The sequence below is a fragment of the Odocoileus virginianus genome, chromosome 7, assembly GCF_023699985.2.
Source record: "Odocoileus virginianus isolate 20LAN1187 ecotype Illinois chromosome 7, Ovbor_1.2, whole genome shotgun sequence".
Lineage (NCBI taxonomy): Eukaryota > Metazoa > Chordata > Mammalia > Artiodactyla > Cervidae > Odocoileus > Odocoileus virginianus.
In genome coordinates, this window is record NC_069680.1 from 2614950 (window position 1) to 2642464 (window position 27515).

The window sequence follows — 27515 nt, forward strand, 5'->3', positions numbered from 1 at the left end:
GAAAATGGCAACCCACTCCAGTTTTCTTGCCTGGAAAATCCCCATGGACAGAGAGGCCTTGCAGGCCACATACAGTCCATGGGGTCACAGAAGAGTTGGACGTGACTTAGTGACTAAAACAACTACAAAAGCAACTCTTCATTAAAGGTTTGTAAATGATTTTTTACTGCTACATTCACAAGATTATGAAATAACTCCGAAAATGTATGTATGTATATACTGGCCATTGCTAAAGAAGTAGAATTCATTTATTTAGATTAAATTGAAATGACTGAAGAACTGGCATAGGCTTTAATGAATCCTAAACCTTTCTAAGGCAAAAATAACTAAAAAAAGATTTTGATTATGTAAGTTTAATTTATATATAAAATAGTGAGGCTCAAGATACCTTATCTATCCTGAGGTAAATATTTGAGCAATTCAGAATATCATGTTCTGCTTAATACTCTCCTTATGTTTTTAATAGTATAACAAAGCAGGTATTGATAGAATTTCTAATCTTATGATTGCTAGCTTTTTTGTTAGAGGATTTAAAAACTATTATAAATATGCCTTTATTACATTAAACTCCCTATTCCCTATTTGTATCATTTGTTTCTCATTTCCTATTGGGTCATTCTTCCTCACCTCATTCCAGTTAGATATTTATCTCTCCACCTCCACTTAAACTATTCCAATGTCACCAGCAACCTCTATCCTGCCAAATCCAGTGGAAAATTCTCAGTTCTTACTACTTGACTTTTCAACATTTAATGCAAATGATTCCTCTTGGCTTTTAAAGAATTGCATGCTTCTGTTTTTTTCCTCCACGTCCTATGCTTGGCTGCATCTCTTCTTCCTGACCTCTAAAGTTGTAGGTTCCCATGGTTCAATTCCCCTGGCCTACTATCTCTGTCACTCCCTGAGTAGTCTTATTCCTGTTCTTTGCTTGAATCTTTATGGTGATGGTTTCCAGATTTTTATCTTCAATTCTTATGCTTCCTCTGAGCTTCAGACTTATATTTCCAGTTGCTTCCTTAGTAGCTGTACAGTGTCCAGCAGGCATTCAAATTTAAAGTATCCAAATCACAGCTCTTGATTCCTCTTTTCTTATTTCCTTCCTATTTTAGTAAATTTAACTGTCATCGTGCAGGTTGATCAGACCAAAACTCTCAAGTGGCTCCTCTCGTCCCATCACATCCCATACAACCATATCATCAGGTTTTTGTTGGCTTTGCCTTGAGAATGTATATCATTAATAACCTTTTCTTGTGACTTCCTGTTAGTAACCTAGACATGCTGCATGTCTATTTTTAGAAGTAGAGGTTTTCTTCCTCAATTCCTATCTCTTATTGTCAGTTCCTCACATTTTTGCTAGAATAATCTTTAGCAAAGGTAAGTCAGATCATGTCATTCTCTTGCTGACACCTTCCCGTGATTTCCCAACACTGTCCAAATAAAATCTGAACACCTTGTCTTGGCCTGCAGGTCTGTCTCCGTTCTGGCCCTTAGATGTCTTACTGACTTCTGTGCCTCATTTTACTCTGCTGTTACCACACTTGTTTCCTGCTATTCCTGTTTTTCAAGTTTGGCCTGCCTCATAGCTTTTGCACTTGCTTTTCTTTTTTTCCAGAAATTCTCTTTTCTAGGTAATTTTTGCAATTCTGTAACTCAACTCAAGTATCAGGTCAGGTATTAAATCCTCAAAGTGTTCTTCCCCACTTTACTATATGGTCTTGTCTTCTAAAATAGCCACACCCTCATCACTCTGTATTCCTGTCCCTCTTCCATCACATTTACCACTGTCAAATATAATATATTTGAATGTTTATTTTTTGTCTCTATCATTACAGTATAAGCTCCTTGAGGCCAGACTTTGTTTTGTTTATTGCTGTGTTCCAGTGTCTAAGATGGGACTTAGCACATAACTACATGTTGAGTAAATGTTTGTGAAGTGATTGGGGCCCTAAGTCTCACCTAGGGGTTGGGAGAACATCACCTATTGAGAAGTTTCACTTGCCATGATATAACAGGTAGTATTCATTTGGTGCCAGATACAGTGCTATGAACAAAAAGACACTGACCTACACTGAAGGAACTTAATTACTGTCTAGAGGAGAGCCAGACATGCAGATATGTAACTCTAAAGCGATGTGGTAACTGTTTAAATGAGAGCGTTTGTATCATAGTGAGAACTTATGATATGTAGCATATCAAGGAGTTAGTGATGTAATTATAAAGGAGTTAACCTTTTAGGTGAGATGTGAAGGACATGTAGGAGACTATCAGGCTGTCATCTGACTGAGAAAATAATGCATCTTAAATCACAGAGGTGTGAGAACGCAGCTGGGCATGTTTCTAGACCAGGTGTTGGAATCAATTGATGGACTGTAAGTCTGAAGTTAGAAGTGGCTGGAGATGACCCTGGGCAGCTGGGCAGTTTTAGGGTGGCGGTGGAGCCAGATCCTGTAGGGCCATATCTGCTGTGCAAGGTTCTTGAAAGCATATGCTTGATAAAGAGCCGCCGAAGGGTGTTGAACAAGGAAATAACCAAATCTAACTTGTATTTTAGAAAATCACAGGAAACATTATAGAAGTAGAATGAACAGTATAGAAGTAGGTAATTGAAATATCAGAGATAACGACTTCCAGGTTTCTAGCCTGAACTACTAGATTGAGAGCGATACCATTCACCAAACTATTAAATTAGAGCGAGAAAGATAGTGAATCTTTCAGAGGGGATGGCTAGGAGTTAAAAGTATGTAGTTATATTTTAGTACTCAGAAATCTATTTGTTTACTGTGTCACTTAATATATTTTGTATATTTACTTAAAAACATTCTAAATCTGCTCTTAGGATTCTTTTATTTCTTTACAGATGCACATGTATGCTACTGATCTGAAGGACATTGGCATTTCTTAGTTTTGTCTGCTTCTAAGTAGATCAGTGAGAATAAGAATGCTCTTGATAGTCCAGTAAAACAAAGGCAGTTGTTTTATTATTATGCAAATAAATGATTCTGAATCTAGGCCCTTCATAGTTTTAGACATATATGAAAAAATGCTCCCAAATTTGTTGAGGGTAAATTTCACCACATAGGAGTGTCATCCATTCAGTCTTACTTTTGATTTATGAATCATAAGTAGACTTTACTTCTTTTGATGCTTTATTTTTTGATCATTATGAAATTTGGGAAATTAAATTGTGCAGAGATAAACTTATCTGTAGATTCATGAGTTAGTTGATTCCTTGGTTTGTTATATTCCCTTGCTGAAAGTGAAAAAAATCTGAAATAGACAAGACATAAGAGGAAAAAAGCAAGACTGTGTTTGTTCTTCTGGCATTAAGGTCCCATTAGAATAAAAAGACTTTAATGTCTTTTATTTAACCAGTTATATACAAAATAGTATCATTAAACATATAATCAATATAAGAATATTAATGAGGCATTTTACTTTTATTTTCTATACTAAGTCTTTGAAATCCAGAGACATTTTATAAGCCAGCACATCTTAATTTTGACTACATTTGGCTATTGGCTAGTGTATTGAACAGTGTAGCCCTAGGTGGTTCTTAGACCAAAAAGTAGAGGTTTCTCAGCATTCTGCGACATTTGTGAAGTTATCTTCCCAACATCAAATAATTTCTGTGCTGTTTTATCCTATGACATATATTAAAGAGGTTGCCCTTTTCTCCATTTATCATTTTCCTACTTATTTTGTACAGTAAAAATCTGTTTGTCAATTTCCATTGCCTTCGCTTTCTCCTACACCAATTTGTGGTAATGGCCTGTTATACTAAAGCAATAGCATGTCTTTAAGTTTTAGTAATTTTGTTTTTAATTACAAAGAAAACTACATTTATTGTAACAAATTCAACCAATTCTGCGCTAAATGTATAAAGAGAAATTCTTAATTCTTTTCTCCTCATGTTCTGCTCTCCCAGATGTAACCACTGTTAACAGTTTAGATAATAGCCTTTCTCCCCTTATTAGGAATGTATATTTTTGAGATAACTTTGTTAAATGAGAAAATTGGTACTTTGAAAATATATCTTAAAGCGGACCTGTTGAAAATGGTGACTAAATTTCATAATTATTAATGAAAATAATTGCTAGGGGCAATTTTCTGACATGAAAACATTTTACCACATATTTAATAAAATTTAAGTTATAATTGCAGCTGTGCTATTCTTAGAAATAACAAAGAATAAGTTTTAGTACTTTGTTGTTATAATTTTTTTCACTGAAATTGTGTGATAGTCTGATAGCATCCTTTTACTTTGATATTCTTGGTATTTATCAAATAGATTTGGGCTTCCCCAGTATGTCAGTGGTAAAGAATCCATCTGCAGTGCAGGAGATGCTGTTTGATCCCTGTGTCAGGAAGATCCCCTGGGAGAAGGAAATGGCAGTGTGCTCTAGTATTTTTGTCTGGGAAATCCCATGGACAGAGGAGACTGGCAGGCTGCAGTCCCTGGGGTCTCAAAGAGTTATATATGACTTAGCGACTAAACAACAGCAACAATCCTATAAATTAGATGAGTTTCAGTTTTACCAAAGCTGTTGAGAGTGTTAGCAATTTCTCAAGAGATTTTTTTTAAGCCCTTGACATTTCTTTTCTTGATTTCTGTCCTTTCATCATCCTTGTTAGATTTTTCTCTTCTTCAGTTGTTCACTGGTTTGATTTTGCTGCATCTTCATTCCCCAAGGGTTTTGCTCTGAGATGGGTACTCCTTCAATATTATTTTATAGACTTCATGAAATCCTGCATTGTTTTCAGTGTTTGTATTTTCACTTTACAATTGAATTGCATTGCGTTTACTTTGTCTTATTGGATGTTTGCAACATTAGGCTATTAGTGAGTGATTGATGGTGCAAAGCCAGAATACATAGTTGCAATAGATGTTAGTGTCAAATAGAAATGGATTTTATAAGTGATCAAGGCACTTTTGATTCCTGTGTAAACTTGTAACTTAAAGAACTTGACTGCCTATTTAAATAATAGCTAATTTTTATTGAGAGTTTAGAAATGGATTTTATAAGTGATCAGGGCACTTTTGATTCCTGTGTAAACTTGTAACTTAACTCAACTGCCTATTTAAATAATAGCTAATTTTTATTGAGACTTTCGACATGACTGGTAAATTTCCATATATGCATCATGTAATTAATTTGTTCAGTGTGTCTGCAAATAAGTCTTTTGTTTTCTTCATTTTATACTTTGAGTAAACCAAGGCTTAAAGTAGTAACTTTTGCCACAATGAAGCTAAGTAATTTGTCTGATATAAGGGCTAGTCAAGCGTGGGGCTGGGAACCACAACCTATACTTGATTGTACTAATGTGCACACACACACACTTTTGTGCAAAAAAGAAAAAAAAAAGGATTGTAATTTTCTTGTTTCACTTAGTATTATGTTTTGAATATGAACACACTCTATGAATGGGCTGTAATTTTAAGAGAACTTCCCTGTTTAGATTTTGTGTACAGTTTTTGTTTATTTTTCATTTTACTAATGTTGCTGTCCTTGGTAACTAAGAGGCTTAGATTTTAATAGCCCTGTGAGAAATAAGAGTGGAGTTATTGGGCCTGGGAGAGATGAGTTGGAACTGAGCTCACCTCCTAAAGCCTTGCATCTCAAAGTGTTAACCCTCACTCAAAGGGTAGACTAGGGAAAAAATATTTACTCAGAGTTACAGAAAGAAAGTAAGGATACTTGCCTGTTTTCACCTGGGTTCTGAGTGAGGGGGAAAAGTTTCCTAAGACTGTGTACCTACTGTTTTACTCTCATCTGGGTTTGTGTTTTATATTTGTATTTACTGCATCATTAAGAAAACTTCAAACTTAAAAATTAATGTAGAACCACTCTGTAATAGAGAAATGCATATAGTCTGGCTCTTTGGAATTCCCATGGATAAAGCCCCACTGATGTTGAGCTCACTATCCAAAATTACAGCAACAATAACAAAAGAAAACAATACTTTAAACAAAAGTCAGAAACACAAGAGACAACAGAATTAAATCCTCAGGAATTTCACAAAATAGAACTAGTAAATAATTAAAACTACTTGTAAAGTTAATTTAAAAGTAAATGCTACAATTACTGTGAAAGTGAAAGTAATTCAGTCCTGTCTGACTGTTTGTGACCCCATGGACTATAAAGTCCGTGGAATTCTCCAGGCCAGAATACTGGAATGCATAGCTGTTCCCTTTGCCAGGGGATAGTCCCAACCCAGGGATCGAACCCAGGTCTCCCACATTGCAGGCGGATTCTTTACCAACTGAGCTACTAGGGAAGCCCTTAACATTAATAAAATAGAAATATTAAAAATGATTAAAGATAGAAAAAGAAAAACAAAACTATTAAAAAACATAAAGGCCATGGAGATCAGGGCCAGGTTGGGTGATAAATAGCACTTCACAATAAACCTTCAGTCATTAAAAAAAAGCTGATTGGATAGGATGTAATGTAGAAAGATGAATGTGAAGAGAAAACTAATGATACAGAAGATGCATCCATAGGTACTGCCCTGAATAAATAGAATTGGTAAAATTCAAAAGCATAATGTTATCCCAGTAGAAAAGTAATCATAAACACAAACCAAAACACTGAGTAGACACCCAAGAAAACACAACATGTAAGAGACTATCTTGAGACTCATCAGAGAGGAAAGAGAGATCCTTACAAATCAGTGACAAACTAATGACAGATTTCTGAACAGTAACAGTAGAAGTCAAAATACCTTAAAGAATGGGAGCAGTGTAAAGATATCTTCAGACAAGAAATATATTGAAAAATAAAAGCTTCATACAGTTGTCTCAGTGACATACAAATAATGATCAGTGTGTAACATTACAGAAAAGGAGATAATCAGACATTATTGCTCTCTGATGTGATGCAATAGGAAGTTGGTAACACCATGTATGCCATATACTTGCTAAAAAAAATTAAACCCCAATTCTATCAAGTCAGTAGGTCAGCCACCATTTTTTAGGAAGTTTAGAGATTATATATAAAAACTTACTAGTGCTAAAGAGTGGAGAAGGTAGTGGCAACCCACTCCAGTACTCTTGCCTGGAAAATCCTATGGATGGAGGAGCCTGGTGGGCTGCAGTTCTATGGGGTCGCTAGGAGTTGACACGACTGAGCGACTTCACTTTCACTTTTCACTTTCATGCATTGGAGAAGGAAATAGTGACTCCCTCCAGTGTTCTTGCCTGGAGAATCCTGGGGACGGCCGAGCCTGGTGGGCTGTTGTCTATGGGGTCGCAGAGTTGGACACTACTGAAGTGACTTAGCAGCAGGAGTGCCAAAGAGTACAAGCAGCAAACTCCAGAATGTGGTAAATTCTAAAAGGACACCTAACCCACTTTCTTTAAGAAATGAATGGCAAGATAGGAAAACAAATTCAGTGTTCACTGGTAACACATTGGTAGCTTGAAATTAACCACGATAGGCATATTTACACACCACAGAGATCAGCAAATGCCTGAATCAGGGTTTGATTTATTGCTTATTGATCGTCTAGGCTTAAAAATGACAGAGCAGTGCCGATAATGCTGACTTACAAAAGTGCCATGTCTTTGGCTATTTATTGTATTGTGCATAATTCAGAAAACTGGGAATATATTCTTTCATTCAAAAATGATTATCCACTTCAGCAAAGAAGTCACACCACTCACATTGGTGACATCGTTGATGTAAATCAAAGTACTACCCAGGACCCCAAACTACACTTGAAAGGCCAGTTGCTAAACGTTTACCAGCACAGTGCTGGTCAGGGCATAATCAAATTCAGTGCTTTGGTAGAAAATAGACAATAATTTAAATTTATTATACTGTTATTCAGCTTTCAAAATCATCATGGCAACATATAGGCATTAATTAAGAAAAAAAAGGTTAAGTTTCAAAAGCCATTTGCTGCAGCACAAAATAATTTAAAATTTGAAGCCTTTGATATATGTCTATTGTGGATGACAAATAGAATCATAATTTAGAGTTTGAAGAACTCTTAAAATTAATACAGGCGAATCTGCCTTACAGATAGAAATTCTTTCTCTAGTGTTAATCCATTGTCTAGGCTGTATTTAAATTATTCTAGAGGCCGAGCTCATTTACCTGATAATAGTGCTGGAGAATTCTAAAGTAGAGTTCTTTTTTATCTTGAGGTATACTTGTTTTCTTTTAATTTTTTCCAGCTAGTTCTGGTACTTGACTTCTGGAGAAACACAGAAGCAACCAACCTTGTAGGACAACAATCCTTCAGGTACAAAGGTAGCTGGACTGTCTCCATTTAGACCTTTTTGAGCAGACTATACCTTTATATTTTCTAGACTCTGTATTTTAGACTGTGTTGCCTTTCTAAACATTCACGTCACTGTCTTTTGACTTTTATTGACTTTGTAGATGAAGTAAAAGCCCTAAGATCTTTTGTGTGTGTGTGTGTTCCAGTTATATATTTTATTCTATGTTGCTTGATTTTCTTTAACCCAAAGCAAGCCTTTGTATTTATTCATTCTTAGTCTTAATATTGTTTTCAGCATAGCATTCCTGATTATATAAATGATATTAAATTATAATGTTATCATTCTTGGTATTTATTAATCCTGTCAATTTTGTACCAGTTGCACATTTGATAAAGTGTTTATTGTTTGCATTGAAATTTTTGTTTAAAATGTTGAACTTTGAAAGATATCAGTAATATAGTTCTCCATTAAATAGCCCTCTCTGAATTTGCTTCTACCTTATCATTACTTTTTGCTATGAGTCTACCTACCAGTTCTTAGTCACCCATATTTCACTATATTATAGTCCATCATGATATATTTTGTCAGATGCTTTGCTCAACTGAGATTGGGTTACACTATGTCTCTGGTGTCCTCTCCAGTGAAATATACTTCAGTACTTCTATTTTTGAAAAGTAGGCATTTTCAAAAGATCCTGGCATGGTTAAATGTTGAAGTCACGTTCTTCCACAAATGGAAAGGTAGAAAATCCATGAAGAATGATGAGCTAGATAGTTAAGACGTTAAAAGAGAAAAGGGACAGGTGGATCACTGGGCTGAAAAGAAAATAGCCCGTGCCATCAAAGTGGAGCTTATTCAGTGAGGAAGTATTCTGATCAGGTGAAATGTCAGGGATCTGTAATAGAGTGAACAGTATTTGTTAGTCTTTCCCTCCTATTGTCTTTTTCCTTTGAAAAGTATGTGGTAAAATGTTAACAGTGATGCTTCTAAGAATCCGCCTGCAGTGCTGCAGACCTGGGTTCAATCCCTGGGTTGGGAGGATCCCCTGGAGAAAGGAAAGGCTACCTACCCACTCCAGTAAACTGGCCTGGAGAATTCCGTGGACTGTACAGTCCATGCGGTTGCAAAGAGCTGGATGCGACCGAGCGACTTTCACTTTCACTTTTCTGAGTGTATATGGGTGTTTCTTTGCTATGTGTAGGATCTTCTTACTCTTTTTGCACTGGACAGACTAGTATATACTTCACAGTATTATTTTGAGGATTAAAAGAATAACTCACTATGAAATTGTCTAGTACATTCCCCTGTATTTTGTAGATAGTAGATAAAGTTTTATTTAACCTTTGTTAAATTTTTCTGCTTGTTAAATTCCATTGGCCAACCACAGTAGAGGTTGTCAGGGAGTTAACCAGTAGTTGTCTCATCATATTCCTTGACCTCCACCCTCCTTTATTGTACCCAGACCGATTTATTTGCTACCGGAAGGAAGAAAAATATATAGTAGGTCACTTGATTAAATAGTGTTAATAGAATGATGACTTTCTCTTTCCCACAACCTATTTCTTTCCTGAAATCATAGTTTACAAGCAACATCTTCCAGAAAATAGTCTGATTAGTTGTCTCATTTTCTAGCCCACATTCATGCTACTCTTATTCATGTTACTCTTAAGATCAGCAAGATAGAGGAAAGAGGCTATAAAGATAAAAATCCATGGGTTCATGAATTATTTTAGAATTTACTTTCTTTAGTTGCTTACCTGATTGCATTAATTAGTTTATGGCAGGTTTTACTTTCTTTGAACTTGAGAGTTTTTTTTTTCCTTAAATATCTTACAATTTTATTTGTCAATTATACCTTAATAAGGCAGAGAAGTCTTTAATACTCATTAGTAAGCAGTTGCAACTGTTGTACCATTGCAGTTTTGTTATAGTCTACTAAAATAATATTTTACTTAGCAAGTAAAATAGACATATTTTACTTGGTATATAGAGGATATAGAAGCTGGGTGAAAAAAAAATACTTCCCTGAGACTAGAAACCAGAAAACCAAGACATCATTTCATCTATGCACTTACTAGCTGGGTGACCTTGAACCGGTCACTGCTCATCTCTGGCTCTCAGTTTCCTAGTCAGTAAAGTGAAACGACTCTCCAACATTAGGATAAAGAACTCTACATGGGAGTCTCTCCTATGGAGTTTCTCCTAACACCTGGTTGGGTTTCTCACACTGATCACTTAAACTCATTGACTCAGCAAGCAATTAATTATCAAGTTTTCGAAATGATCGAGCTAGCTCTATTGACTGGTGTATGAACAGTCCAACCAGAAGTACAGGCATATGGGCTGTCTGTGGTAAAAGGTAGGGAGAGTAGCTGAGATCTATGACCCTGTTGGTACATCCAGATTTCTGTGGGAGCAGTCCTGTAACTTGCCTGTACTGCAATGGGCTTGGAGTCTTTTGATCACAGTCAATACCTGTACCTACCCAAATCTAGGGAATTGTTGCCTTAGGAAGTGGATCCTGTATTGACTCTCACTGAACTTGGCAGTTCTGAAGCCTCAACGTTTTGAGCACAAAAGAAACATGGACAGTTAGATGTCAACATTATTAGTAGACTGTAAGTGCCTCTGTAAAGTTGCATTTCTTCCTTGAAATTGGAGCTGTGGTTTTAAAACTTATAGGAGCCATGGCTGATTCATGTCAGTGCATGGGAAAAATCACCACAATATTGCAAAGTAACCAGCCTCCAACCAACAAAAACAAATGAAAAAAAAAATAAAAACAAAACGAAAAAAACAAAACAAAAACAAAACAAACTTCTTTGAACTTGAGAGTTTCTATAGGATGGATTAGTAAGCCACGTCTTTAAAATCTCTTGGTTCAATACATTGTAATTAGTTTTTGGTAATTGAATCATTCTGTCTTTTTTTTCTTGCAGATTGAGGTGGTGCCATGCAGCAAGAAGCAGAGAGATGCAGAGTTCGAGCCAGGAGGCCTGACATGGCACTTTATGTACCCAAAGCTCGAAGGGGTATAGTACTACTCAAATCAGGTGATGAGGGAAAAAGCTGTGGTCCGTCTAACTCCGTGGTGAAAGAAGAACAAAGGGAAGATTCTCTCTCCCAAAAGGAGATCTTTCAAGATAAATGCGAGACTCCAAGACTAAGTATTAATCCTGATAAAAAGGAGCACAGTCATAGAGAAGGAAAGAAATATTCAATGAAATTTAAAAAAGATACATGCCTTCAAGAAAGAAAGAAAGATAGGGTTTGTACTAAGAGGGCAACTGCAGAATCCAAAGAAGTATTATCCCAAGGACATCAGCAAAGAGTCTTCAATACTGGGATTGTACCTAGTGTACCTTTACAAAGCCATTTTAAACCAAAGAAGGTAGAATGTTTGGAGATTGAAACCAGAGATGTGATAGGACATGATGGGTTGCTTCTATCTCAATCTTGTTCAGAAATCAGTAAGGCTCGGGTTCCAAACAAGCCATCCACAAACGTGGAAATCTCTGATATCAATAGAAATGAACTAAATGGGGAAACATTTGAAGATAGACATTTGGAAAACAGAATGGAAACTGATGCCAAGATTATGGAGATACTATCCCAGTTTCCTGGAGATTTTAATTCTGTGGTGAAACCTGAGAGTGTGATCTCACCAGTAAAACAAAACTCTGATTCTGGAATTGTACAACAAGGCATGCAAACATTAGATGGAATGCTGAAGCATAGCAGTGGCGCCATCACTACTGATTCTGTTCCTGGAAGTTCAGATGGTATCATTGGTCAGAATTACGTAGACTTGGATGCTGAGAATGTTGGTGATACAGCCAATAGGACAGGTTCCGTCTCGAGTCAGAAAGGTATGGATTCCATTCCTGAGACTGTGGGTCACCTCTCTCATCAAATGACTATGGGCAGCAAATTAGAGAGCGCAAATGACATTTCTGATCCAACAACGATTAGAGAGTGTGAGGAGAATGACAGCACTGCTGATGAGTTATGTGTAAAGCACGAATCTTCTGACAGAGCTGCCCTTGCTCATGAAACATATACAGATAATGAGTCTGAGAGTGTACGTGACATTACCAATAAGACATGTACAATGGACATTACAGATACCATATCTGATCAGAGGGTAGGCAGCCCTTGTGTAGTTGCAGTTAGAGTAGCAGATGAAGCTTGTAGCAACACAGGGAGTTTCTCAGGCTGTTTAGAAATGAATGCAGATACAGGCCTTCTTCATGCAGCTGAAAGTGGGAATGACACTGAAAATTTCAGTAACCTGACTGCTTGCTCAGATATCTATGCTGAGAGTATTTCATCTAGTTTCACAGAGTCAACAGGAAAGTTGATAGAGAGCTTGTCAGATTGTGCTTCCTCCGTACCTATAAAGAAGATAACTGGTAATAATTGTAACACTTTTTTGGACTCTGAACTCAGTATGTTAAATGGGACAAACGTATTTTCAGATAGTGCCTTGGGCAGTGATCTTGATGGTACTGGTGATATAACAGAGGCATTACATGAACTTAAGACTGCTGAAGAGTTCAAAACAGAAGATGGTGACTCAGAGAATGTGGAATTTGGTGTATCCTTTCCTGATATAGAATCAGTATCTAAGGAAACATCCATGGAGCTGAAAGCAACAGATGTATCTCACACAGAAAGAAGTGCTGCTACTGAGGAGAGCTGGGAGTCCATGTTCAATGATGATGGGGAGTGCCTGGACCCACGTCTTCTACAAGAGGTATGTTTTAGTAGAAATTGCTTGCCACTTAGGTAGTTTATCAATTCATAGAACCTAGGATTTGGCGAATAATTTTAGCAGACATTTCTGTTCAGTCACACATTCACTCATATTACATCCAGTGTAACAGTTCCTGCAACACACTAATAGGATTGTAGATTGCAAAAAGAATATCTGGTCTTTGAGAAACAAAACAACTCCTGGTAAACTATATCTCTTAATAGTGGAATCCTGAGAAATCTTACTGAATAGATTAAAGATGAGTTTAATGGCTTCTGGCTAACTGTTGAGAAAATACAGAGGGAAACTTCTTTGAAAAGGCTTTTCTGTGTTGACAAGATGTATTTTACACCAGCCTATTTGAAGAAAAGAATAATTTATTATTCATATTTATTTTATTCTTCCAACGAATGTTGGAATGTTGTTAGACACTCTAGAGAGAAGGAAGGGTATGATAAAGGAATGTATGGTGGTTTTTTTAAGTTTGTGCTGAGTTAAAGAATAAGTGATTGTTGAATACATACAGAAAATATGCTGTCTAGGTAGAGTTCATAAATACAAAATGTTGGATTTGAAGGCATTTTAGAAATTATTTAGTTCAGTCTTTTCATTTTCTTGATTTAGACATTCCCTCTCTATCCAGCATTTAAATTCCTTACCATGAATAAGAATCGTTGGTTTTGAATAGTAGAATCATTTCCCCTTTTATTCCTTATAGCGAGTTCATATAACCTTTGCCCAGAAGGGGAAAAAAATCATTTCCCTATAAAATCTCCAGTTTTATACATGGGGAAACTGAAGGTTAATGGTTGTATCTTTAAGAAAGGCAGATTCAGGATTTCAGTCTACTGTCCTAATCCTGTATTTATGTTCTTTCTACCAGACCACTTCCTCACATATGAGATAGTTTTGTATGAGTGACTCCACAGTGCATTTTAAATGCTAAGTGATGAGTCTTTTGTTTTCGATAGTTGAACCAGAAGTACAGAAAAATGTTTACAAGCATGTATAAAAGAGACTGAAACTGAAGAGGGCAACCCATTGGGCAGAATTGAGTTTCCAATATCAAGCACTTCCTCCTTACTCTTGGGAGGTGTTTACATGCACATTTGTACCATTAGTACTTCTTACTGTGAAGTCAGGAAACAGTAGATCATAAACATTTCTTAGAAAGAATATAGAGCAGAAAGGCATCTACATATTAATGTTCACGAACCCTTTGAAATTGCATGCAAAATTTTGTATGTGAGTGCAGTCTTTCATAACTTTCATCAGATTCTCCAAGGTGATCATTTCCAAAGTATGGTCCCTGGTCCAGCAGTGTAAGCATCACCAGGGAACTTACCAGAAGTGTGAACTCTGTAGCGAGATTCACATGCACATAAGTGAGAACCACTGCTCACAGGCAGCATGCAAGCTTAAATTATATCAAGATGTGAGTGTGGTAACATGAGAGGGCTGTCAGCTCATAATGAAAAAGAAAAACACTGTTCAGCAGAGATTTTAGACCCCAATCAGGTTAAAATATACTAATAATATAGTGAGTTAGGTGATTATAGAGAAGTTACTAAGGATTCAAGCATTGGGAGAAGGCCTGAGTCTTGGGAAGGAAGCAGTGTTCTTAGTTGGCAAAGCGCCTGCTTAAGAAGGCGAGAGACCACAGGTGTGCGTAGGTGAGAACAAAACGAAGCTTCTTATAAAAGAGGGCATAGGACACAGAGCCTTCTTATACATGGTAGGACTCCATAAATATTTATTGAATGAATGTGAGTCAGTAGGGCAGAGTTGCTCTCTGCCTTTCAGGGTAGCCTCCAGGAGCTTTCACACATCGCAGTTGCTTGAGTTTTGATTCTGTGTGGTAGCTTAGGGCTATGGCTTCTGTGTTGGGAGGAGGGAGGTTCAGGTGTGCAACTGTTGTTAGACCTTAACACTGTTTAGGTGTGAACGAATTTAGGGAACCAAGTATCTAGAGGGGCATAGTAACATTGCCAAAGAAAACACTTGCTTGAACTAAAGTTGGGAACAGCTGGAAAACAGAGTCGGTGGTGTTTTAAGCTGAAGATAGCCAGTGCCTGGGTGTTGTGTTTGGGTATCTTTTGAGGTGCTTGGTAACGTTTGGGATCTATGGTGAGGCACGAAGATACATAAGAGCAGGAAAGAAGTTGGATTGAGTGCAAGTAGTGGATCCAACTCCCAGCTGTTGTCTCCTGTGTTTTGGGTTTTTAAAACGTGTGATAATGATAATGCTATTAAAAGATGTCACAAATCCAAGAAAATTAATAGCCTTTTGATGACTATTACTCCTAATTTATTATTTACAATTGTTCCAAGCGTACTTTATTAAAGTAAGTGTCTGCTTACCTTGAAAACTTTCCAACCAAAGATTTTTGGCTCTTTTCCCACCTGGCCTGTTTCTTTGATGACAGTGGCTAGCCATAGAGGTAAGCCTAATACTTCTGGTAGGCAGCGAAGTATGCTCTAGAGCAGGGTGTGGTAGTCATTGGCATGTGAAGCAGTTTCCTGACCTTTTGAACTTCTATATCTGCCTGAGTCATTAGCTCCCAGAATTGCAGCGCTTGATGAGTCTATAAAGATTACATGATTTCCTAAAGCCATGGTATGGGATGCCCAGAAATTGAGATTTTTAACTGATAAAGAAAAGGATATTGGCATGACTTCTTTTAACCTTTAAGATCTTGATACCAGAACATAGGAATTATTGTCTAGATAAAACTTCCTTTTCTGCCTCCTGTATCAATCAGCAGACTTATTAGTAGGAGGGTTAGTGAGATGTCAGCAGCATAACATTGATATTGCTAGACGCTGGCACCTGGTCCCTTCACTGGCCGTTTCTGATTTTGAGGTGTTTTTAGATGGGGGTAAATATTTGGGTAGGAGTTTTCTTTTGTTATAGACGGTTACTAACAATGTATAACCTAACCCTGATGCTGGGAAGGATTGGGGACGAGAGGAGAAGGGGACGATGGAGGGTGAGATGGCTGGATGGCATTGCTGACTCGATGGACATGAGTTTGAGTAAACTCCGGGAGTTGGAGATGGACCGGGAGGCCTGGCGTGCTGTGATTCATGGGGTTGCAAAGAGTTGGATGACTGACTAAATTGACTGACTGATAACCATGGAAAAGAGAAAAGGAACACCATTCATTTCCAAATCATCATCTTTCTGTGTGTGCCTCCTCATGTTCATACTTCATCAGTGGTATCTTTCCTTCTAGTTGTCCCAGTCATGCTGGGAAGATGAGAGAATCCAGAGGCGTCTCCCTATTTCTCAGTCTTCCTTGACTACAAGTTTAATCGACTGCAGTGGTTTCACTCTTCAGTGGGTTTGGATGGCATCTTCCCAATAATGCCAGCATCAGTTTGCCATATTAACCTTTTTGTACTGTGAATAGGAGCCAGGTCCCTGTTGGTTCAGTATATTGACTTGGTCCCTGCCCATATACTTATGTGCCACATATTACTATTCATTAGAGGCAACTAGAACTTTCATATTTGTCCTCTGGCACTGGTATCGGTAAGTGTTCATCTCACATGCCTGATAGTTAATTATAGCTTTCTTTTTTATTTCCTTTTGTTCATCTCCTTTTCTGTACTCTTATTCACTTTCACCCTTTCTTCTTTCTTACTATGCCTTAATCCAGTGCTGTAGCCATGACTTTCTCTCACTGATGATTATCAGTGATATTGAAATGTTGCTGATACCTATTCTAGAGAAATCGTTAGATGGCACCTTGAGTGCCATTCTACCTATTCTGTGTTAAACATTTTATGAGGTCATAGTTTGCATTTCTGGCCTTGGTTTCTTGATAAGGTCAGTGGAGGCATAGCCCTAGATATATTATATAATTTTATTTGCAGGTCGAGAACACCACTGAAGACATTAGCTACTCTTAATGTGTAAAATCTTAAAAAGTTAAAGTCTAAATTTATCCTACTGTTGTAAAGGATTTATGCCCAAAGCAGTATAGAAAAGGGATGGAAGCCATAACTTATGCTGTATATTATACATTGTAGTTTATTACCTTTTTAGGGAACTTTTTGGATGTGTTTGGACTTTAGGTCATGAGAAATTTTACAAAATGTTTGAAAATACTTTAAAAATAGTGTTATTTCCCTGTTTGCCAAATACAGAAAGTTAAATAGGTACAACATTTTAATTCTGGCTTTTGATTTGTTCACATTACTGTGGACCAACATGAAAAATTCTTGGCTGTTATTCTCAGTTTTCCATGGAAATGGAATACCAGTGATAGAATCAAATCTAGATAATTCAAAGATGTTATTTTTTGTATATAGCTTAAGCCTATTCTTCAGCCAAATCCCAAATCTTTTAACTTGTCAAAGTTTATAGTAAATAATAAATTTTAAATTTTATTTTCTTCAGTAGAAAGTGAGTTAATAAGCAGTTAAACTACAGGGTAAGAGTAGAAGAGAAAAATAGAAACAAAGGGCTTGAATAACATAACCTAAATAATAAGAATTGACTGCATGGGTTAATTCTATGAATAATTATGAAAATAGATATAGTGACATTGAAGCAACTGCAGTAATGTTATACCATCAACTCCTGGTCAAGTCTCTGTTGTCCATGTCCCTGTAATCTCCTGATATATCCAATATTTAAATTTGTTACAGCCGCAACTATAGTTTAAGGTGGTGTATTATGTTTAATTGTGATTACAGGTATCTACAGAAATTTTTTTTCCCTACCTTCTAAGATCAGAGGCAGGATTACACTATAGGCCTTGAAAAATAAGATCTAGGAACTGGAACTTTAACCTGAGAGAACTGTACGTGTCTTTTTCTTTTTTTAAGTGGAATGTTAGCATTGAAAGGGACCTATAGCATAATATTTTATGTTTACCTCTTGCTTTATAGGTAAGGCAGCTAAGCCCCAGAAAAGTTATTACTGATCTAGCTAAGGTTACTGCCAGAGTTGGCCCAGTCTCCTGGTTTTCTAACCTGGGCTCTTTCCATGACAGTAAGCCTTTGCCTCTACCTAAAGGTCTCAGCCAGTCAGCAGACACTGTATAGCTATTCTGTGCCCAGCTCGGATACTGGTGATGTGAGGGGTCAAAGAGAAGGATAACAGTGTTAAGTAGGTTATAGTCTTGTGGAGCTGATGAGACTTTCAGAAATGTCTAGAAAAAATATTCTATTTTATTAAATTGAAAATGCTGTTGATTGTGAAATGTGTCATTATTTTATTATCAGTAAGAAAGAAATCACAGTGCTTACCCTTTGGAATTTTATTTTATACCTATCAAAAGAGCTTCTTTAGGCTTAATTATTTAGAGGGTGTCCCAGGTGGTGCAGTAGTAAAGAATCTGCCTCCTAATGCAGGAGATGCATGAGATGCAAGTTTAATTCCTGGATCCGGAAGATCCCCTGGAGTAGGAAATGGCAACCCACTCCAATATTCTTGCCTGGGAAATCCCATGGACAAAGGAACCTAGCGGGCTACAGTTCATGGGGTCACAAAGAGTCAGATATGACTGAGCACAGCAGAGTGGCACACAGACTTAGACATAAATTTTTATCATGTATCTGGTAGATATGTGAAATATTTTGTAGGTGAAATAAATTGGTTAGCTTCCTAAAACTTTGTGTTTATAGCCTGACTCTTTCTAATAATTTCTTGACTTAGTCATTGATATTGATGCCTTTCCATCCTCTTATCATTTTCTGTGCCAACAAGAACTTTGATGATACAGCATTTCTTAAAAGAATACATAAAAAAAGCAAAAATCATTGTTGTTGGATTCTTAAGCCATCTTTTCATTTACATAGAAGTATTCTTATATTGAGATTTTCCTCCACACTGCTGGACCAGTGTGGAATGCCTGCAAATTTTTATACTGGTGCTTTTGGGTCTATGCATATGCAGGCAAGCAGTGACAATATATATGATTAAGATGCATACTGATATTGGAGATGTTAAAATGTGCATCTTAGAATTGATGAAATATGATATATATCCAGCTTCCAAGTGTATGGTACAGTAGTATAAGGAGTGGAGAAACCATCAAAATGGGGTCAATGGGAAAAGCTTTAAGAGGAGATGAAGACTGAAGCTGGGTCTTCGAAGAAGAAAGATCAGAAGCAGACAAGGCATTCCAGGCTGTGAAAGCAGCTTATAAAAAATGTGGAATGTTCCCAGAGTTAGGTCCTCAGTTTGTCACTATCAGAAGTCTAGATGATCTGTTTAGAAATTTTGTTGTTGTTGCCTTCCTTTTATAATTTGTTGAATTCTTTGCATGATTTATATAACCAGAACAATTAAAGTTTACTGGTAAAGGGAAAGAAAACAAGTGTCATTTTACCCCAAATTTCAAAATGCCATCCAAAATCATTTAAAAAATATATGTTGCATAAATCAAATTCTTATTGATGAGGGCTCCATGTAAAATCAGTCTCGATAAGCAGGCATTTGGACAGAGTAATTAATTTGAGGCATGTGCCTCAAGTATTCATTCCACAAGTATTTTTTGAATGCCTAGTTTGTGCAGGTTAATGTGTGCAGTTGGGAGTATGTAGGGGTGAATATGACATGTCCCTTGTAGGTGTATTATAGAATCAGAATATTGATGAGGAAACTGAAACTCCAGCCTTACTCCCTGTATTAATTTGTTAAGGCTGCCAGAGCACAGAACCCTTGACTGGCCATGACAAAGTACCACAGAAATTTGTTCTCTCACAATTCTAGAGGCTAGAAGTTCAAGATCAAGGTGTCAGCAAGGGTTGGATTCTTCTGAGGCCTCTCCTTGGTTTGTAAATGGCTGGGTTTAGATGATCTTCCCTATGTCTGTGTCCAAATTTCCTCTTATAAGGACACCACTCAGATTAGGATCTACTTTATTTTAACTTAATACCACTTTAAAGACATGATCTCTAAATACAGTTATATTCTAAGGTATTAGGGTTTATCACTTTGACTCATAATTTTGGGAGGACACAGTGAAGCCCATAGCACTCTCTGAAGTCCTCCCATTATTCAGTGTGGCCACACTGAACTGTTTAATGAATGCTACACTCCTTGCATGCTTTTGCACACTTCTGTCTACGATACTTTTCTCTGCATAATTTCTTTACTTGGGTAATGAAGAAGAGTAAGCAATGTTCATTCTCCTCTACCCACTGGTAATACCTTCTTCATTCTTATAACTTTATTACATATTAAAATTCTTTGTTCAGGTTCTTTCTCTAGTGTGATGTTAAACATACATTAAATGTTCGTTGGATAGGTGGTTAGGTAGTGAGGTTAAAGCTAGAGGAAGAGATAGGTCTAATTAGTATTAGTTGTTATGCAGTGAGTACTATGAAAGTAGTGCAGATGATGGGGCTTCCCTTGTGGTCTAGTGATTAAGGGAGCACAGGTTCAATCCCTGGTCAGGAAGCTAAGATCCCGCATGCCGCATGGCACAGCAAAAAAAAAAAAAAAGTAATGCAGATGAGGTAAATGCTATAGAAGTATAGAGGAAGAGTCAGATTATACATGTGATCAAAAATAATGTGATCAAATCAACAGGCAGAAAGAAGCAAGATGTGTTTAGGCATATTGTTGTTCAGTCGCTCAGTCATGTCCAATTCTTTTCAACCCCATGGACTGCAGCATGCCAGGCTTCCCTGTCCTTTACCATCTCCTAGAGCTTGCTCAAACTCATGTCCGTTGATGCCACCCAGCCATCTCACCCTCTGTCGTCCCCTTCTGCCTTCAATCTTTCCCAGCATCAGGATCTTTTCCTGTGAGTCAGTTCTTCGCATCAGGTGGCCAAAGTACTGGAGCTTTAGCTTCAGCATCAGTCCTTCCAGTGAACATTCAGGGTTGACTTCCTTTAGGGTTGACTGTTTGATCTTGCAGTCCAAGGGACTATTAAGAGTCTTCTCCAACACCACAGTTCAAAAGCATCAATTCTTTGGCACTTAGCCTTCTTTATGGTCCAACTCTCACATCCATACATGACCACTGGAAAAACAAAAGCTTTGACTATAGGACCTTTGTTGGCAAAGTAATATCTCTCCTCTTTAGTACACCGTCTAGGTTTGTCATGGCTTTCTTCCAAGGAGCAAGCATTTTTTAATTTCATGGCTGCAGTCACCATCTGCAGTGATTTTGGAGCCCAAGAAAATAAAGTCTGTCAGTATTTCCATTGTTTCCCCATCTCTTTGCCACGAAGTGATGGGACTGAATGCCATGATATTCATTTTTTGAATGTTGAGTTTGAAGCAGGCTTTTCACTCTCCTCTTTCACTTTTTCAAGAGGCTCTTTAGTTCCTCTTTGCTTTCTGCCGTAAGGGTGGTGTCATCTGCACATCTCAGGTTATTGATATTTCTCCCGGCAGTCTTGATTCTGGCTTGTGCTTCATTCAGTGTGGCATTTTGCATGATGTATGTACTCTGCATATAAGTTAAATAAGCAGGGTGACAATATACAGCCTTGACATACTTCTTTCCCAATTTTGAACCAGTTTGTTGTTCCATGGCTGGTTCTAACTTGCTCCTTGACCTGCATCCCTGTTTCTCAGGAGGCAAGTAAGGTGGTCTGGTATTCCCATCTTCTTTAAGAATTTTCCACAGTTTATTGTGATCCACACAGTCAGTCAAAAGCTTTTAGCGTAGTCAGTGAAGCAGAAATAGATCTTTTTCTGGAATTCTCTTGCCTTTTCTATGATCCAGAGGATGTTGGCAATTTTATCTCTGGTTCCTCTGCCTTTTCTCAATCCAGCTTGAACATCTGGAAGTTCTTGGTTCACATACTGTTGAAGCCTAGCTTGGAGAATTTTGAGCATTACTTTGCTAGCGTGTGAAATGAGTGCAGTTGTGCACTCATAGGCATAGTATTTATGCCTGTTTAGGCATAGTATTACTTTTTGGTTGGAATGTAGCGTATTTTAAGGGATGACATGACATAAAGCTAGAAATGTTTTATATATATATATATACAGTATCACCGATGTTTTCAATTACCACAAACTAGTGTCTTAACACAGATTTATTGCCTTACAGTTCTTGAGGTCAGAAGTCCAAAATGGGTCTCACTGGACTAAAATTAGGTTATTGGTAGGATTGTGTTCCTTTCTTGAGACTAGCGTAGAATCCGTTTTCTTGCCTTTTTCAGCTTCTCTTAGACTGCTGCCCTCCTTTCCTTCGCTTGTGGCCCACTTCTGTCTGCAAACTGACCCTCAAATTCATATGGAAATGCGAGGGACTCAGAATAGCCAAAATGGTTCTGAAAATGATCAAAGTAGGAAGACTCAAGCCTCCTAATTTCAGAACTTATGAAACAATGGTAATCAAGACAGTGTGGCATTAGCATAAGGATGATCTTGCAAGTAATTTCAGGCCCCCTTCCTTTCTGGAGCCCCCTTTTTGGGGCTCTGAGTTATTCTAAACTGTCAACTCTAGGCTCTTAAAAACTTGTTAAACATTTAGCTGATATCTTCTTGCCCACTTGTTTGGTGGCCACTTCTCATGATCTGCCAGAGGGAAAAAAGTTTAGGTATTCTCTCTCTTTGGGGGGACATGTCATCCTGTGGATTTCAGTTTCCTTGCATACTCAGTCAACTCTGTGCTAAACTCAAGAAAAGCTATGATATGTATAGATCGTTTGGTCTTTCCTTATTGTTATGGTATGAGGGATATTCTCTTCTGCTTTCTGTATCCTAAGCAGGGTGGAAATAACATGGTACTTGGCCTATAATAGATTGAGGCAAGAATACTGGAATGGGTTGCCATGCCCTCCTCTAGGAGATCGTCCCAACCCAGGGATCAAACCCAGGTCTCCTGCATTGTAGGTGGATTCTTCACTGTCTGAGCTATCAGGGAAGCCCAATAGATTCAACACCTCGTTAAAATTTGTTTAAATTGGGTTGAATTCATACTTAGATGCTAAGTAGTATGCTAAGTACTTACTGCATCATCTCATTTAGTCTTCTCCCCTACTTATAAGATGTTGGTGCTATTATTATGTCCTTTTTTTAAGACGTAAAACTGAAGCTTAGTGGAGGAAAGGAACTAGAGACACAGCAATAGATAAACATTTTCATCGATTTTACCTAAATCACCTTTTTCCTTTCCTGCCTCCCGAATAAAATTTTTAAATCCATTTTTCACTTCTCTGAGGAAAGGAGATGCATCCTTGGCATTGTAGATTCTTATTTTCTCATTTGATGGGAAAGGAGGTACAGTATAAAAGAAAGAATGCTTGAAGGTCTCTAGTTGGACTTTTGATTACCAGAATACACTTTTGAGCCTGAAGGTTCTGGGTGTTCAGTACTAGTGTCTAGGTGAATGACAAAATGACTGTCATGGCTACTTTGCTGTCACTTTTCACTTTTCCCTTTCCATTCTCCTGCTTCCAGTGTGAAATAGTTAACAGCATTCAGTTTTTAATCATAGAGTAAAATTTTAAATGCTCTTCATTACTGTTACTTTCTTTATTAACCTGTGTGGGAATTCCTTTAGGTAGCTCTAACACTGGGGAACTTTAATTACCTGTGCCACTTAACATTTGTCGTAACAAATTTCTTTGTAAGCTACCATCAACAATAGGTAGACTAGCAAAGTGTTTTCATTCTTAAAACATTTTGTTTTGCTTTTGCTCACTTTCAGAAAGGGAACTATGGGTCTGATCAATAAGCTCAAATAAAACAAATGTTATTAATTCATCTCTTGAACTATTTTCTGCAATTCAGTTTCTAAGATGTGTTGTTTGTAACTCACTGCATTAATCATCCTGCATTTTCTCACACCTTGTTGATAGATGCAAGCTAAGTTTCATTTATTGCTTGTCTTTTCTGGAGTTTCAGCACTTGATTTCAAGTATTCCACATGTATAATATAAACTGGGTGATATTACTGTGTTTGGAACAGAGACAAATGGTAAAGGCTAAGGAATAGAAACATGGAGATAAAAGGGAGAATTGTTTATATATGGGAGGATGTTTTATAATGCTTTGGCTTGGTATAACAGTCACATGTATGCTTCCTCCTCTCTAGTTATCAGGGAATATGAAGAACAGAGAAAGTATCCAAGAACCTAGATTTGATTATTACAACCATGAAGTTCCTGATATTGACCTCAGTGATTGTGAATTCCCACATGTCATTGAAATTTATGACTTCCCCCAAGAATTTCGTACCGAAGATCTTCTACGGATTTTTTGCGCTTATCAGTAAGTATTTGCAATTGATTGGGGATGTTAGGGAAGGTGGGATGAAATTTTCTTAAAATGTCTTCTGAAAAATCATCTCTTTTGCTTTCCTATTCCCTGTCATTTACTTTAGCATCAAGTTTGTTATTGTGTATTCCAAGCCCATTGGAAATCTGTATCAAACCACTCTTCTAAGTTCCTTTAAAAAAATGCTGAAGTCTTTCTAGATCCCAGTTTAGCATTTAAGAAGAATATCATCAATAATGACTTTGTAATCTGTCTCCATGGTGCATTTAGTCCATTTATATTTATTGTATTTATTGATATATTTGGATGTATTGCCTGCCATCTTTTTTTGTGTGTTTACTTGTCCCATCTTTTTCTCTTCTATCTTGCCTTCTTTTGGATTGATGAGGTATTTTTTTCTCACTCCATATTTTTGGGGAATAATACCATTTCTATTATTTGGTGGTTACTTTAGAAATTATAAAATGCATGTTTAATTTACCAATGACTAAGGTTAATACTTTTACACACTTTTCAAACACTTGAAGGGTTTTAAACTCCATTCCCCAATTCCATTCCAGTGTCTTCCCAAACTCCAACTCGTATACTATTGAGATTTAGTAGTTTGAGTCTTTTTGATTTAGTTTTTTTCTTTTTAAACTCCATTTGATGTTACATTTTTTTTATATATAGTCAGCATTCAGATTCATCTGCTTTCTGTGTTTTTTTTGTGTCTCATATTCATCTGAAATCTTTTTCCTCCTGCATGGAACAGGTTCTTTAGAATTTTAACAGTCTGCTGGTATCATGTTCAGTTGGATTTTGTTGTCATCATCACTGTTGTTTCTTAATGGCTTTATTTCAACTTCATTCTTGAAAGACATTTTTGCTGGGTATAGAATCCTAGGTTAACAATTATTTTTCTCAGGAACTTGAAGATTTTATTCTGCTTTCTCCTGGCTTTCTTAGGGTAGGATGAGAAGCCCACTGAAAGTCTGACTATTGCTTCTGAGTGTAATCTGTCTTTTCTCTTTGGGTGCTCTTCATGTTTTCTGTCTTTGGTATTGTACATTTTCAGTATGATGTGACTTTGTGTTTCTTTTGTTATCATTATTGAGATTATTTGGGCTTCCTAAATATTTTTCATTGGTTTTGGAGAACACTAGACATTATTTCTTCAAATGTTGCCTCTGTACTAGTCTCTTTTATATTCTCTATGATGCTGCTGGTTGAAAGTGGCTTAGACCTCCTAACTTAATCCTTATGTTATCTCTATCATATTTTCCATTTCTTTGTCTTTTTTATATGCTGAGTAATTTCTTTAGTTCTAATTTCTTCAACTGTGGTTAATTTGCTTTTAAATTTGTCCATTGAATTTTTAAATTTCATTTTATGTTTCTTATTTTTCAAAGTTCTCTAATTTTCAAATCTGCATTTTTTTCTCTATTTTCAAGATTTAAAAAATTTCTTTTTAAGTATAGTGAACATAGACCATCTATAGTCTATGTCTAGTTATTCCTTTACCTAAAGTCCTTTTAATTCTATTTTTACAAATTCTCACTCATAATGCCTTGCTTTTTTTGGAGGTTTCGTTTTTTTTTTTTTTTAAACTATAAAGCTGGCCATTTCCTTTGGAATTTTATTTATGAGAATTGAGGTCTGCAATAAAAGAAGAGACTATCTCCTGAGAAAATATGTGTTTTCTTCTGCCAGGCACCAAGGGTCCTAACAGTCCAAAAGGCTGTAAATTAAATTATTGAGTTGAGGTTATTCTGACCACTGAGATAGAAATAATCAAGTAGAGAATGATAAAATGTGATTGTTATATCTCAGCCAGCTCATTTTAACAGTACATATAAATGTCCACTTACTTGCCAGTCTTTGATGTGGTTGTTGTTGTTCAGTTACTCAGTTGTGGCTGACTCTTTGCAACCCCATGGACTATGGCACACCAGACTTCCCTGTCCTTCACTGTCTCCTGGAGTTTGCTCAAACTCATGTCCATTGAGTTTGATGTGGTGCCAAGGCCTTTTTTTTTTGTTTTTAAATTACTAGTCTGTTGAGAGAAGAGTTCTTAATGTCACCCTGATATCACCTACAACTTCCAGCAAGAACTGATATCCATTCAAAGTCACTTGAGTGCAAACTCCTTATAGATTAAAATATTTTCTCTCCTTTAAAATAATTTTTTTTTTTTTTTTTGGCTGCACCACATGGCTTGCAGGGTCTGAGTGCAAGGCCTTAGTTCCTTGACCAGGGATTGAAGCCAGGTCACAGCAGTGAAAGTGCTGTGTCCTTACCACTGGACCACCAGGGAATTCCCCCATCCCCTTGTCCTTTTTTTTAAAGACTGTTTTGCCCAAACATAATTGATGACAGTTTTTTGGGGGGTTTTTAGTGACTTCATCTTTCTCAAGTCTTTCAAAGCATTAAGTTTTTATAGATACAACTCTTATGTTCATACTCATAGTTCATTGTTTTAATTTTATTTAATAAATTATGTAGTAAACATAAAACTGATGTAAATGGGTTTGAGAATAGTTGCACTACCTTTTATATATGTATATACTTCATACATATGTAGAGTCAGAAGTGTATCTCTATCTTTATCTTATAAGAAAACATAAGCTTTGGGAATAAAAGAAATAATCCCAAAAGTAAGTTATTAAGAAAAAGATTTTTCAGGATGTTCAAGAAAGTCATTACCAAGAAGGGATTATTCTTTAATGCTATAATCCTGCCATTAACGATAAGCCAGGTCTATTGTCTGATATACAGATTTAAACTTAAAATTCAGTTCATGTACATCTAGAATTAGGGTATAGCTCCCAACTTTTCCTTTAAGGTCAGATAGTATTTTCCTGCCATCATTGTACACAAATAGCCATAAACAATAGGTAAATAAATGAGCATGACTGTATTCCTTGAAACTCTGTGTACAAAAACAAGAACCCTGTTTTTCTGTAAAGTTCTAGAACAGGCAAAACTAGCAGCTGGGTACCTCACTTGTCAGTTATGTAACTAAAAGAAAGGAGCAGTGACTGGATCCTGGAGGACAGTTAACAGTCTCTGCCATAGACCTTACTCTAAACATGTAGTATGGGTCAGTCAAATTCATTACGGTTATGGTAAGACCCAGTATCGGGTCTGTACCAGGTGAAGTGCATAGTAGATTTTAAAAAGCAGTTGGTGAGATTAAATCCAAAATTAGAACTACCTGAAGTTGTCACTAATAATGATGATTTTTAAAACCAAGGATTTAATTTTGTTGATGTCTGGAATTTTCTGAACATTAGTTAACTCTTAAGAATTATTAACTTCCTTTTGCTCTATTTCTTCCTAATTTTATCT

At 36.8% G+C, this 27515-nt stretch overlaps 1 protein-coding gene across 8 annotated transcripts in view; it reads left to right on the top strand.

Moving 5' to 3' along the window:
• Window positions 1-27515, top strand: part of R3HCC1L (R3H domain and coiled-coil containing 1 like) — a 65610-nt gene that overhangs the window by 26376 nt on the left and 11719 nt on the right. For 6 of the 8 annotated variants that reach the window (XM_020884342.2, XM_070469995.1, XM_070469994.1 and 3 more), the window contains 2 exons: window positions 11167-12983; window positions 24004-24179. In XM_020884342.2, the coding sequence (XP_020740001.2) occupies window positions 11181-12983; window positions 24004-24179 (1979 nt within the window). In that variant the 5' untranslated portion in view covers window positions 11167-11180. Of the gene's footprint in view, window positions 1-8179; window positions 8256-11166; window positions 12984-24003; window positions 24180-27515 lie in introns of all 8 variants that reach the window. The other 2 variants (XM_020884346.2, XM_020884347.2) reach the window with 2 other exon arrangements.